The sequence below is a fragment of the Cyprinus carpio genome, chromosome B16, assembly GCF_018340385.1.
Source record: "Cyprinus carpio isolate SPL01 chromosome B16, ASM1834038v1, whole genome shotgun sequence".
Taxonomy (NCBI): Eukaryota; Metazoa; Chordata; class Actinopteri; order Cypriniformes; family Cyprinidae; genus Cyprinus; species Cyprinus carpio.
In genome coordinates this window covers 25,082,835-25,096,388 of record NC_056612.1, presented here as the reverse complement: position 1 = coordinate 25,096,388, position 13,554 = coordinate 25,082,835, and the positions used below count along the sequence as shown (strand labels likewise).

The following is a 13,554-nucleotide window of genomic DNA, read 5'->3' as shown; positions in this document are numbered from 1 at the left end:
GACATTCCAGGTGAATAGGGTAAACATTTAACTAATAGATTTAATAGATTAACTAATATATTTATCCAGTCGATAAGAAGTTTTTTGAAATGCTGTGTTGAAATATGCAAATGAGGCATTATCCTATTAAATATACACAAATTAGCATACATTTCCAGAACATAAATCTAAACACTGGATAGAGCCAGATTAAAAATTCTTATTTTATATTACAGTTAAAAGACTTTACAGAGAGGTGTGGTTTTTTTTTTCTTCTTTTCAATCCATAAGTCAGAAAAACAACTTAATTTTCACCAGGTTTTTAGGAAAAAGTGTGAATGATATTTCAGCAAACCCATCTGTAAAACAGCTCAGAATATAGATAGGAATAAAACCGTAACGTACAGGAGAAAAAACTCATTTTGAGAAAACAGCCTTTAAAGATATTATGACTGAAATCTACAGATGCAAAAAGATAAAGTGCAATACAATAAATACTTAAATGTGTACTTTGCACGTTTTCTTTCCATTAAACTGAATCTACGCATTACTCTCAAAACTGAAGTGTCTCGCCTCATTTGAAAAAAAAAAAAAACTGGAGAGGGATGTACTAAAAATAAAATAAAATGCAATTTTATAACTTCTTCGAGGGGTTTGCAAACTTTTGAGCTGAACTGTACCTTGCATTCACATAACGGATATATTTGCATTTTTAGTCTTGTTGATATTTTCAAGTTTTTTATGCGCCCGGTTAGGTGAACAGTATATACCCTTATATGTTCTGACATAGCAGATAGCCAAGCTGCATGTATTTATCTAGAACCGCTGCAGCATCCATTCCATAGAATCACCAGAGAACATATACGTGATGCACTTAAGCAATTATAATGCCTTTCAGTATAGTACAAAGGGCAAATAATGTATTTGAATGTAAAAATGGCCACCCAACCAAGGTCTAATTTTGCCTTTTGTTTCTTTATCAAAAGTGAGCTTTAAGTTGAATTTCATGGCTAGAGAAATACCACCATATCTGTCTAGGTTCTTCCTCACAGCATTTATACAAAGCAACTTAAAAGGGAACTTAAAATGTCTTATAGCTGTTTCGTAAGATTCTATTTTGCTAACATGCATTATTATTTCATAGAGGAAGAGGTCAGTATCTGGATGTTATTTATGAATATCTTTAATGAAGCAAACATATTTATAAGTAACTTCAAGACATTTTGTTTTTTAATTAATAAATTAAAAAGTTAATATATTTCTAAAACGCATGAAGTTGATTTCTACTAAAATGATTAAAACTATAGAATTTTTATTTATGAAAGTTAGAAAAATCCACACTTCTGACAGCATAAAAACGAGTGGGGTGGGGTTTCAAAGGCTTATATTTTAAAACGTCAGATACGTAACGTGTGCATTAACAATGGGATAACAGCAGAAATATTTTATAGCATTCGGGGGTATTTTAGTCACTTCAACTTTGTGCCTCAATACCGCGTTTTTGCATACTAGAAGCGCTCAGAAGTGTAGTGTACTCATCCTTTAACACCTCATAGCTGAGTGAATAAAGGGTCCCTTCCTTTTTTTATATATTAAATTGCTTTGGTTTTAAATGCAATTGTTATGAAGCGATAACAGGCTGAAGTATAACAGGGTGAAACAGAAAAATGATTGTGCATAGTACACGCATACAGTAGTAATAATTCAAGCAAAAATCAACTACATATAACGTCGTTCTGATTTCCAATCGTTTAAAAATATGCATGAAAAAAAAAAAAAAAAAAAAAAACTTTTTTCTGCAAATCAGATGTTCCGTTATCATATTTGTTTGCAGATATGTGAACAGAATGCAGATTTCGAGCACACCGTTATTTGCATGTAACTTCTATCAACCTGTTTTGTCACATACAAAATGAGGCTTACGTACAAACTACACTCAAGGGCTGATGACTGCGTTTCATTATTACCGAGAGTGTCTCAAACATGTCAAAGCAGTGAACTATTATTAACAAGATTACACGCAGAAGCATAGTCTCAGTACTTCATGGTGAACATGCATCTCGACTTTGTTTTTGGCTCTGTGGTGGCAATGATAGTTGTGTAGTGGTTTCAATTTCAGTCAGACAGGAACATGGGGTGGGGGGGTTTAGGACGGTCACTGACGTGACCTCGCTTGGGATGAGTTACTCCAGTCCGACAGTCTGTATTTGGTAGCTTCAGGACAGTAGAAGTGTTTCATACAGCTCTCATAGTGGTCTTAGTGCATTAGTTTGGTCAAGCATTTCCTGGTACTAGTGTTCAATTTATTGTTGATAAACGAGGGGTTTGCCATATCATAGACGAGGCTAGCCGATACTCCATGAGTCGTTTTGATTTCATAATTCAGTATCGTGTCTACACGGGGCACGCAAACTGCAGGTTTTTTCCTTAGAACATGTTCTCTGTGACTTTCATTTTTGATATTTGATCAATGTATCTATGCCATACTAGTTTTGATCTTTTGGTTATTTTCGAGAAATTGTATTGTAAATGTTTCTAATAAAACAAACTGAATAATCTGTCACAGCTACCCTGAATTCTGTTGCTCGCACACCTGATGATTTGAAACAAAACTGATTTTATTTATGTTATTTTTAAAAAAAAACAACAACAACTGTAATTTCCACAAGTTAACAAAAAAAAAAAAAAAAAAGGGGATAAAAAAGGATAAAAATCACCAAAAAGTTTGAAAGGTTCCCACGGAAGTATCAGGGAATTTTAAAATTCCCTGGAAAAGTCATAGAAATTAATATTATTTCAAAAAGCTCATAAATATTTCATCAACTAGAAATTGCTCTATGTGGGTGCAATCTCTATACGATGATTTTTTTCAATTCAAGAACGACTGGAAAGGTCATATGGAAGTCACTGGTCTAAAGACGTGGGAACCCTGTAAAATACACAAGTTTCCAAGTGTCTATTCACCCAAGTTTAAAAAACCCAACAGCTGATAAACATTCATGATCACTGAAAAGGTATAAGCCTATTTGCAGTATTCACAGCCTTTATTCAGGAGTCCCACTGGGAAAAGAACAGGCACGATGACAGAATCTTCCCAAAGCAGTAATTATCAATGACTCCAGCTAAACGGCTGATATTCATCATAACAGATTGATGGCATTAGCATAAATCTTACAGGCAAGGCATTTAGGGAAGCACCTCATGTCTTTAAACAAATGACAAGAAATAAAGCCGAAAACACGACCCCAGCTGTCCCATCCTGAGGCAAGGATGATCTAAACGCCGTAGAACACATGTGCAAAGATAAAACCACACCAAAAGCCGTAGAAGACAGAAAAGCCAGGACAGAGAGTGAGATCTCAAGAGACCTGCTGCTCTTCGGGTTACATGTAGCAGATAACAAGGGTGGCCAGCGAGGAATTCACTTCCAGTAAGAAAGCCTCAGCGGTACATCACAAGCCATCAGTTCCCCTGCCTTGCAATATAATATGGTCAATGTACCCAATCATAGAAGCTCCTCTTAGTGAACTGCATCCCACCTGCCGCTCATTTTCCAAGCAGAAAAAAGCTATTAGCCAAAGACAACACCCAGAACCCAACTAAAGCAAAACTAATCATGCAAATTTCCATCATAATAAAGTCATAAAGCAGACCAAAACAAAAAAAACATTTGACCTGCATCTGTGCTCCACGTAGGGATGGGAATCGTAGGGATTTAAAGAAATAGTTCACACAAAATCAAAAATTGTCCCAATTTGAGTAAATTATGACAATATGATTGGATGAACTACTTCTTTATTTTTATGATTGGATGAACTACTTCATTTTTAGTAATTTAAAGTAAAAATTAAATGGAGAATGTCTGAAACATGGAACAATTAATAAATTAATATTATAATAATAATAATAATAATAATACATTCTCACATAATTTTTAGGGGAGAAAAAGCACCACACGAGTGACAAGTATACCACAAATGGTGTGTATACTTTTAAATGTTTGGAAACTAAAAAAAAATAATATGCCTGAAAGTTCAATGCTGATTTTAATGCACAGCTGAGAATAAATAAGTTGCCTCATCATGACAACAATTATCATGCATAAAATAGCAGAGACTTAGAATGCATATGTTCAAGAACAGTTAACCGAATCAAGTGTCATAGAAATAATCAGAGAATTTAAGAACTAGTCAACGATTCCCAACCTTAAATCGGAATATACTATACTCTTACAGCGCATCCAGCCATTAACTTAACCTATTAACATTACTCTGATCCACAGAAAACACTCCCAGCGCTTGTACAAATGAGTGCCATGACTGGAAGGAGAAACCCTTGAGAAATTCCGATCAATAATCTAGTGATGGATAAAAGCATGACAAAAAAGAAAGCAAAAAAAAAAAAAAAAAAAAAAAAAACCCACAGAATAACAAGATCATATTTGCATTCAATAAATACAAGAGATGCCGTTACAATCTAAGAATTGAGCAAACAGGCGTCTATGATGACCACAGTTTGAATTTCTCAGGTGTTGAGATGCATGGAAAAGATGTCAGACTACTTCTGCGCTGGCCCACTAAAGGAAAAAAAAAATATGATTCAAAAAAAAAAAAACAAAGTGAATCCCCATTGTGATCAGAAACCATTCAAGAGATACTCAAATGAAGCATTATGCATTCTAAGCACTTTTTCTTGTTCTTCAGCCCATTGTTTGTAAGCAGAATGTCTGTGGCAAAAAGTACAGGAATAAAATAAAAAGAGCAGCCACGTCTGAGCATCCCAGCTAACTGCTCATTTCTAATTAGTCTGAAACAAGAAGCATGGCCTCTCAGTTCTGAGAAAATCCTTGATCCAATCAATTTCAACATCTCTTGCTCTCCAATTTTGAAGATTATTATTCACTTATTCTGGGCATAACTAAACAAGTCCACTACATATGTTAAGCACATCACGCACAGGGAATACAACGGTCATGGTCAACCTTGCAGCCCAGCCCAACAAAGTTGCCGATTTTCCCGGATCCCATGGTGGTGTAGCGGCAGCTCAGTTATTCTGACAGCAGGCGCCCTGCTTGCCCGAACTCTGTGTGGGCTGCACGGTAATGGGAACCACTCTGGAACCACTGGGGGAGAAGCTGTCATCGGCACGCCCTGACATCTGCCTCTGGGACACGATACGGTAGATTTCTGTGTGAGAGAGAGGCAGGATTCATACATCGGAATGATGGAGGCTTGCCTGATAAACGTGATCTTTCAGGTGTGTTAGTGACAGTGCAACAACTTCAGCTACGGTTCATTATGATGCATAGAAATGAACAGTGTAACTGTGTAACACGGAGTGGCTGAAGAGAGGTAGTTCCCAGGCCAAAAAAAAAAAAAAAAAAAGACTGCAAAAAACCAAACCACTATTTCTGCGTGGCAAACTTTCGAAGCTTGACCTCAAAACACAGTTTCATTCATTTATAGGAAAAGCAGAGGATATCTGTGGTGTGGAGTTTGACGCCATCTAGAGGTTATACTTAATAACCCAGGAATCTCACAAAACGGTCAAGAAATGTCTTATGTAAAAGAGATATATTTTTTCAAGAGAAGAGAAGAGAAGAGAAGAGAAGAGAAGAGAAGAGGTCACTTTATATTAAGAAGATTCTCCCAACCCCAAAAACTCTCATTACTATAATCTGACAAAATAATTATATTATTTAAATTATTTTTGAAATTAACTGTATTTATGCTTTATATTTTTTTTTTTTTTTTTTTTTTTTTTTTTTTTACTGAATTACATGAGAGATTTGTTTTTTTCACGTTAGTTTTTTCAAATATTTAAAAGAATAGCTAAAAACAAAAAGGGTCATAATTTGCATGACTTGAGTAAATTATATGACAATTTTGATTTCTGGATGAACTTTCTTTATGATTCTGGTTACCTTCAATTTTTTTATTAGTAATTTCAACGGGAAAAACTATATTCTGTTCTTTACCCATTCAAATCTGTTCTGTAATAAATCATAAATTAATAATATGCAACAACAATAATAATTTTGTTTCGTTTTTGGAAAGCATCAAATTTCAATCACTTATACCACAAATGGTGCAATTCATCTTTGTAACAGTGGGAAATGTTGCCCCACATATGATGCATATATTGTACAGATATTTAGAATGCATAAGTTCAGCAGAATTTAATGTCAGAAACGTCCAGTTAATCAATAAACAACTAGATCACACTTCTCTCTAAAATTAAAAATGCACAACGTTTGAAAATGTTTTTATATACTAAATTAATATACTAAATTATGCATAAATACTTTGCTATTGAAATACTATTCTTGTCATTACAGTAATGAGAATGAGAATGTTCTTAATAAAAAATGACTGGTACATGTTCTTCACAGTTTTCATGAGATTCACCTCCAAAAGCTTTCTGAGATTCACCCTTCTAAATGATTTGCTCAGGACTGACCTGTAAGAATGGTCTGAAAGGCAAGTTCAACATTAGAAGAGTCCAGCGCTGAGGTCTCCAGGAATGAGAGTCCATGCTTCTCTATACAAAACACACAAAAATATAAAATACGTTTTAAATAAATATAGCTTCCCAAACACATTATTGATCATAAACAAAATTTGTATAAACATATAGCTAGAACATAGACCAGCTAGCAAACACTATTTCTGAGTTAAACAAGTAGCATGCACTATAAACTAAAATCCTTACTTCATTCAGAACTCAAGATAACTAAGAAAAAGGTTAACAGCAGGTATCACAAACCACAGGGCACAGCACCAGAAACAACAAAGTCAAGGTGCATCAAAGGCAACGTGCATCTTGAATGCACTGTAATTCACTTTGGATTAAAATATTTGCCAAATGTAAATACAACAGCATCGTGGTATGAAGCTACAACACAACAATGGCGATAGCAAAATATGCAGACAGCATTGTGACTATTTAAAAATGGAATGCATTATACATAAATGAGTAATGCTAAATCAACATTTGCTAAAATTAGTTTACATGATGCCACATCATTTTATTAACAGTACTGCTTAAAAATGTTACAATGTAGCGTTCAACTTCTCAGAGCCCAGAGAAATGAACATACAAACATTAGTTTTGTTCAATACTGAAGCCATACGGAAGTCTATGCTAAACAAACTGTAAATCATTTTTCATTGCTTTCAGACAACATGCATTAAATGACCACATTTTTCAAAATCCATTAACACTTTTGTCATTTATACTCCACAACCTATGAAACACTATACATTTCCAGCACATTTTTCCAATGCTTTCAAAGCTGATAAAAGCACATTCAAATCAGAAAGATGGCAAACTGTTTATTTCTGCAGGAATTATACTGAAATATAAAATCTTAGCAGAATATTTAGTGTGAAATTGAATAATAATTATTCCAAACACACATTTCAGCTGAAAGCCAGGCCAGATGTCCTGTTTTTGGCCAGTCCATCACAGGGATGACAAACATGCACACATTCATATTCACACTCTCCAGTTCTCCTGTCCTGTGTCTTTGGACTATGAGAGAAACACAGAACTCCACACAGAAAGACTCCTGGAGCAGCTGGGACTCCAATACTGCACATAGAGTACCTCATTATACTAGACATGCTGATGCGTTCTTATATATATATATATATATATATATATATATATATATATATATGTATGTAATTATTGCTTCAGGAATTAATTTTTTTATTATTTTATTTTCTTCACAAGTAAATTTTGTAAATGTTGAAGGGGTTTTTGTTTTTTGTATGTAAAGAAATAGGGGGAAATGCTGCTTTTCTCATTCATTCTTTGTGCTGTAATACAGTCAGTAAAATAAAAATATGTTATTCTTATGCTATAATGAAATACTTATGTGACAAATCATTCAGACTTCAAAGATAAAAGTTCATAGTTTATGTAATGCTCCCTGTTGTTAGTTTGTTTTAGATCAGTGTGTTATGAATGAAATGTATGTTTTCTGAATGAGAACTGTTGCCAGTGTTATGGTGAAAGAAGCTTATTTTGAGACATATATGAGGGGTTTTGTTTTGGAGGTCAGAGCAACTGTTTGGCCAAGATTCATGTTGGTAATGCAGACTGTATGGAGAGTTTTGAAAATGTGGCTTCAGTATTGAACAATGCTTGTTAGCAATCGAAAACAAAAATAATAATCTGATACAATAAAACTGACCAATCAGCAACGAGACCTGTAATGTAAACACCTCAGCCAACAGGCCTCAAACACTATCAGCACCTCTGTGACATTTAAAGGTATTCCAAATGACCTTTAACAGTTTAACAATTATTTAGTTTTGTAACTCAACTTTACAAGCAGTCTTTCTTTGAATCTGGGTAAATTATATGAACAAGTCTAGTGTTTTTAGGTGCCATTCTATACATCTGATTTGCGAGAAAAACATCACTTATAGAAACTCTTGAGTAATTACAGTTGACACTAGCTAATAAAGTCACAACACTAACCTGCAAATGCTTTGGCTTCATCCATAGGAACGGCCCTCAGATGACGCAGGTCACTTTTGTTCCCTACTAACATGATGACAATATTGCTGTCAGCATGATCCTGCAGCTCTTTCAGCCAGCGCTCGGCGTTCTCATAGGTCAGATGCTTGGCAATGTCATACACCAGCAGGGCTCCTACAGCACCTCTGTAATACCTGTGAACACACACACAAACATTTGAAAGATGCATTCATTAATCAGAAACTAAAAGACACACAAAAAACACATTTATTCCACAATCTAAGGTGCCCAAAAATAGTGTGATTACCAAGGAGTATTTGGCTGGTAATGTGAAATAAAACTACTGTTATTAAAGTTGTTATCTTATTTGAGTGTACATCATTAGGGGCCAAACGGTGTTGTTTTTTTTTTATTCAAATACTTCCCACTTGACGGGAGTCTACATCCTCTCATTGTACTATACAGTAAAAAGGCAAGCTCAAATGATCAGAAATCTGGCACAATTATCCACCTTACATTTTTAACATAAAAGGGGGAACAGCCATTTTTAACTTCAATGTGCGAGGTTTCTGGTGTCAGTCACTTTCAGTCATTTTAACTACGCAAAAAAAAAAAAAAAAAAAAAAAAAAAGAATCTATATTTGAATTTATTATCATAATCATAAAAGCAAATGGTTTCAAAAAGTACTGCACTTTGTTATTCTTCTAGTTACTTCACACATTTGTTTACACGCATGTATTTATTTATATATTATTATTTTAATAAAATACAATATTTAAACCTTTTTGCACATATCTAGTCAGGGACAGAGTGCAAGCCTGTGAATCTAACATAATCTGTATTTTTAGCGAAGAAGAATGAACATTTCTATTCTGGTTAATGAACAGTACTTTTTGTTAATTGATTAGCATGTGTCTTAGAAGAAATTATTTTAAAAACCTTACTATTTTAACTCTATTTTGGCTTAGTTTAAAGTATTGTATTGTAAGTTCGTCTATCAAGTCATGGCAAAAGTGTATTTATTACATGCCTAATATATCTATGTTTTTAACCGACAGGCCTACAAACTAAATTTAGTTTAAAGTGAAAATTAATTAAAAGGATTCTTAATATATTTTTTTCCAAGCATATTTAAAAAAAATTCCAAACCACATCAATCTTAATAACTGTACCTATAAAAGAAAACCTGCTTAATAATTATGCATATCTGAATACAATACTTTTTTTTTTTTTTACTTCCAGTTATAAATGACTATGTACAAATATTAACAGTAGTTATTAAGATTGACTGATTGATTTGAAATTGCTAAAACATGCTTGGAAATGATTTGCCTATAATAATTATGCATGCACTGTAGTTTATATATTTATTTTATTAATTTAATTTAATTATTTTTTTATCTTATCATTACATTTTTTTTTAATTGGTGCAGAAAACAATTGGACTTCTTAAACTAGTTGATGTCTTATTAAAGTCTTTGAAGACACTTGCGCTGATGTGATGGCTCTGTATCTCTCCTGTCCAGCCGTGTCCCAGATCTGGGCCTTGACGGTCTTGCCCTCCACATGGATGCTGCGTGTGGCAAACTCCACCCCGATGGTGCTCTTGCTCTCCAGGTTGAACTCATTGCGGGTGAAGCGAGAGAGAAGGTTACTCTTGCCCACACCCGAGTCGCCGATCAGAACCACTGTGGATGAAGAGGACACGAGTGCGAGAGATCAGCTGGCTCTACTTTGATGCATTTAAACACTATTGTATTTGCTATTGTCCCTGGAGACACACATGACACTGTGAGAGCACTTTCAAGCAGATTCCATTTGTGCGCTTGCAGGAACCGGCCTCCCTTCACCGCACAAAAGCAATTAGATTTGAATATTTCACACACAAAGGGTGTGTTTCCACAAAGCTTTTGACAATGAATGAAAAGGGCACAACTGAAGGGCAACTCCCTTTTTCACCCACACAGGTAGACTTACGAAACACTGGGAACGTCTGTGTCTCCCGCTGACAGAGGCAAAAATGGAACAGATATTACATTTACAGTTACACTACTTTTCAGGTAGTTTAGGATTGTAAAAAATATTTTTTTTAAAGAACTGAATACTTATTCAGCAAGGATGCATGAAATTGATCAAAAGCGACAGTAAAGACATTTAAAATATTACAAAAGATTTATATTTCAAATAAATGGTGTTCTTTTGAACTATTCATAAAAGGTTCCTGAAAATGTATCACAGTTTCTCCAAAAAAAAAATATATTAAACAGCAAATCAGAAAAAGTTATTTTAAAATTTTAATAATATTCACAGTATTACTGATTTTACTGTACTTTTGATAAATAAATGCAGTCTTGGTGAGCAGAAAAGACTTAAAAATAAAAGTAGTTTATTTTTCACACAGTAGTGTGTGAATTGTTTTTATTAAATCAGTACAGTCTCGGTGGGCATACTGTAAGAGATAAGAGGAACACTTTCATGTAAAATAATAAAAGATGCTTCAAGAACATTAAACCTCATTTATTTTGATTTTTTCAATGTGAAAGTGAATTAGATTTCAAAGCTTTCGAGGACAGAAAGATTATTAGTTAATGACTTAAAATTCCAGTCTATCCATCACACAAAGATGTTGTGTGACTTCAGAAGAACACTTGGAACAAGACATGAAGGTGATTAAACAATTACAATTAAAAATTGTATTCAACCTAAAACTGAAATAAATTGGGTTTATGTTGCCAACTCGTCAACATGAAAATGAAATCTATATCAGATGCCTCAGCTAATAATACCTGAGTTAGGCACACAGGAATGCACTTTGACAAAGACGTCTGCTTGTTTTAAAGCTGGTGGACAGACATGTTTAAAGAGCAGCGAAAGGTCCATGGACAGCTTAAACACACAGAGGTCAAGAGCAGAACTTTGACTAATGGCAGTGTCAAATTCATGGACATAACCACCGCGGACATCATAGAGGTCAGAATAGTAAAAATAATATCATTAGTATTCACTTTAACAGTCAATTACTAAAGGAAATTCTCAAACATTTGATCTCCTTCAGTCTCGAATAATTGGTTATATGTTAAATTAGACCAAATGAATGATCTGAGTGATCTTCTGAATCAAATGGGATTTGATTAATTAGATTAAAGGAGAGTTTTTAAAACTGCCTAAACGCAAACCCATCCTGAGAAAGACCTGATTTATACAGGTCTTACCGGTTTAACTGCGCTTATATTGCCGACACTATAGAAGAAAAACTTGAAATCAATTACCACACAAAATACTTTTTTTCTTCTTTTTTCATTTTCAGTGTGACAAGTGCAAAAAATGTCCAAATTGTTTGTTTCCACACCATAAGTTAAAATGTATAATATATATATTATACATTTTAACTCATGGTGTATATATCTGAGAATTATAAAATAAAACAAGACACATTAGGAGAAGCCAGTCGTGTTGTGCATTATAAAATCAATAAAACAAATGGCACTTAGAAATGATTAAAATGTACAATTTCTATATCTTTTGCCCTGTTGGAAAATCCATATCAAGACGGTGTCAGCTGTGTTTTGGAAAATGACTTGCACATGCCTGACCTAAGATGATCAATAGCTGGTTGACCTGCCACCATGACCCCAAAACCAGCTTGACCAGCCAAAGGCAGTGTGACCAGCTGTTTTTTTGCTGGTCCAAGGTGGTCTAGCAGCGACTGACCAACATGGACCTGCTTGAAACAGCTGCAAATAACATCTTGGATATGCTAATATGAGTTTTAGGATAGAAAAGGAACATATCCTATTACAAGGAAGACATGCAACACACGAAGACGACATCGAAAAGTGTGGAAATGCAGAAAGTAACGTGGTGCTCACTCACCTTTAAACAGATAGTCGTACTCGTCCTCTCTACCCGACATGGCTTTAATCTTCTTACCGGCTTATTAACAAGTCCGTGTTTTCAGAAATAAAGACGTTATGCTCTTCTGGAGAACAACAAGGTGCTATTATATGTACTACGACGTCAAAGAAACTTTGTTTATGAGACGCATCAGTTGATCACGAGCGCTTCATTACTACGCGCGCTTCATGCGTTAAAGACTAACAGAAAGCAAAAATAGAAATACGCAATATACTTCCTTCTGTCGACGGTTATATATAAAGCAATCGTTAAGAAAAATAGGTCCCGAGTTAGCCAAAATTACAGCTAATCAACTTTGATACGATGTTGCTGGGCTACGTCAAACCAAGTTTTGCCCTGCTGTCTCAACTTAAGGCAAGCACTTACGTCATTGTACTGAGATGTAGCCCCGCCTTTCCGATGATCTTATTGGCCAACTATCCTGTCTATCACACGCGTGAACCTCTGGGACCCAATGAAATGCTTGACGGGGCTTCCGTACAGGTGTGTAGTCACAGGTGTGTCTTTTGTAGTTGTCAGGCTATATATATAAATAAACACAGAGTGTAATGATACAATCAATATACGTCTTAGATTAAAAATATAAGTTATAATAAAACACGAGGTAGCTGGTCAATACTTTTTGAAAAATAGCTATTGTAAAAGAAAGCACGGGGTCACAGGTGTGCAGGTGAGCTCTTCCACATTCCACAGCGTGACTTCACTCATGCTTTACAGAGGATGATGGGGCCTGAAAATGCCACGTAGGAGGCAATGAGGAGGCAGGGCTGTGCACCATTCAGTGACTGAACATGCCATTTAAATTCCATTTTAATTACTGGATTTAAAATGAAATTGCATAGATGTATCATTTTATTTTTGATGGGTGTGAATAACCCATATTAGATGAGTAGTAATCAGTGTTTGAAAATAAAAGATCACTTCGATATAAATTCAATTTAATATATATTCTTTCAAAAACATAAAAAAATCGTAAAAAATAAGAACTTTTGATTAGTAGTACATAGAAGGAGTCTCTTATGCTCTATTGCTAAAAATAGTAATAGAAATAATATTTCACAATATTACTATTTTTGTGGTAATTTTAATCAAATAAATGCAGCCTTGGTGAGCATGAGACTAAAATTCTTTAAAGTTCCAATTAAGATTTTTTATATTTAGTGGTGCAT

General features: G+C 34.5%; 1 protein-coding gene across 1 annotated transcript; it reads right to left on the bottom strand.

The window, feature by feature from the left end:
- Positions 1–2,996: 2,996 nt before the first annotated feature.
- On the bottom strand, positions 2,997–12,752 carry rab11al (RAB11a, member RAS oncogene family, like). The gene is made up of 5 exons (XM_042741703.1): positions 12,344–12,752; positions 9,963–10,158; positions 8,470–8,663; positions 6,439–6,519; positions 2,997–5,165 (listed from the first exon to the last, which is right to left on the bottom strand). The coding sequence occupies exons 1-5, from the start codon at positions 12,381–12,383 to the stop codon at positions 5,023–5,025; spliced, it is 654 nt and encodes a 217-aa protein (XP_042597637.1). The 5' UTR covers positions 12,384–12,752; the 3' UTR covers positions 2,997–5,022.
- Positions 12,753–13,554: the final 802 nt, after the last annotated feature.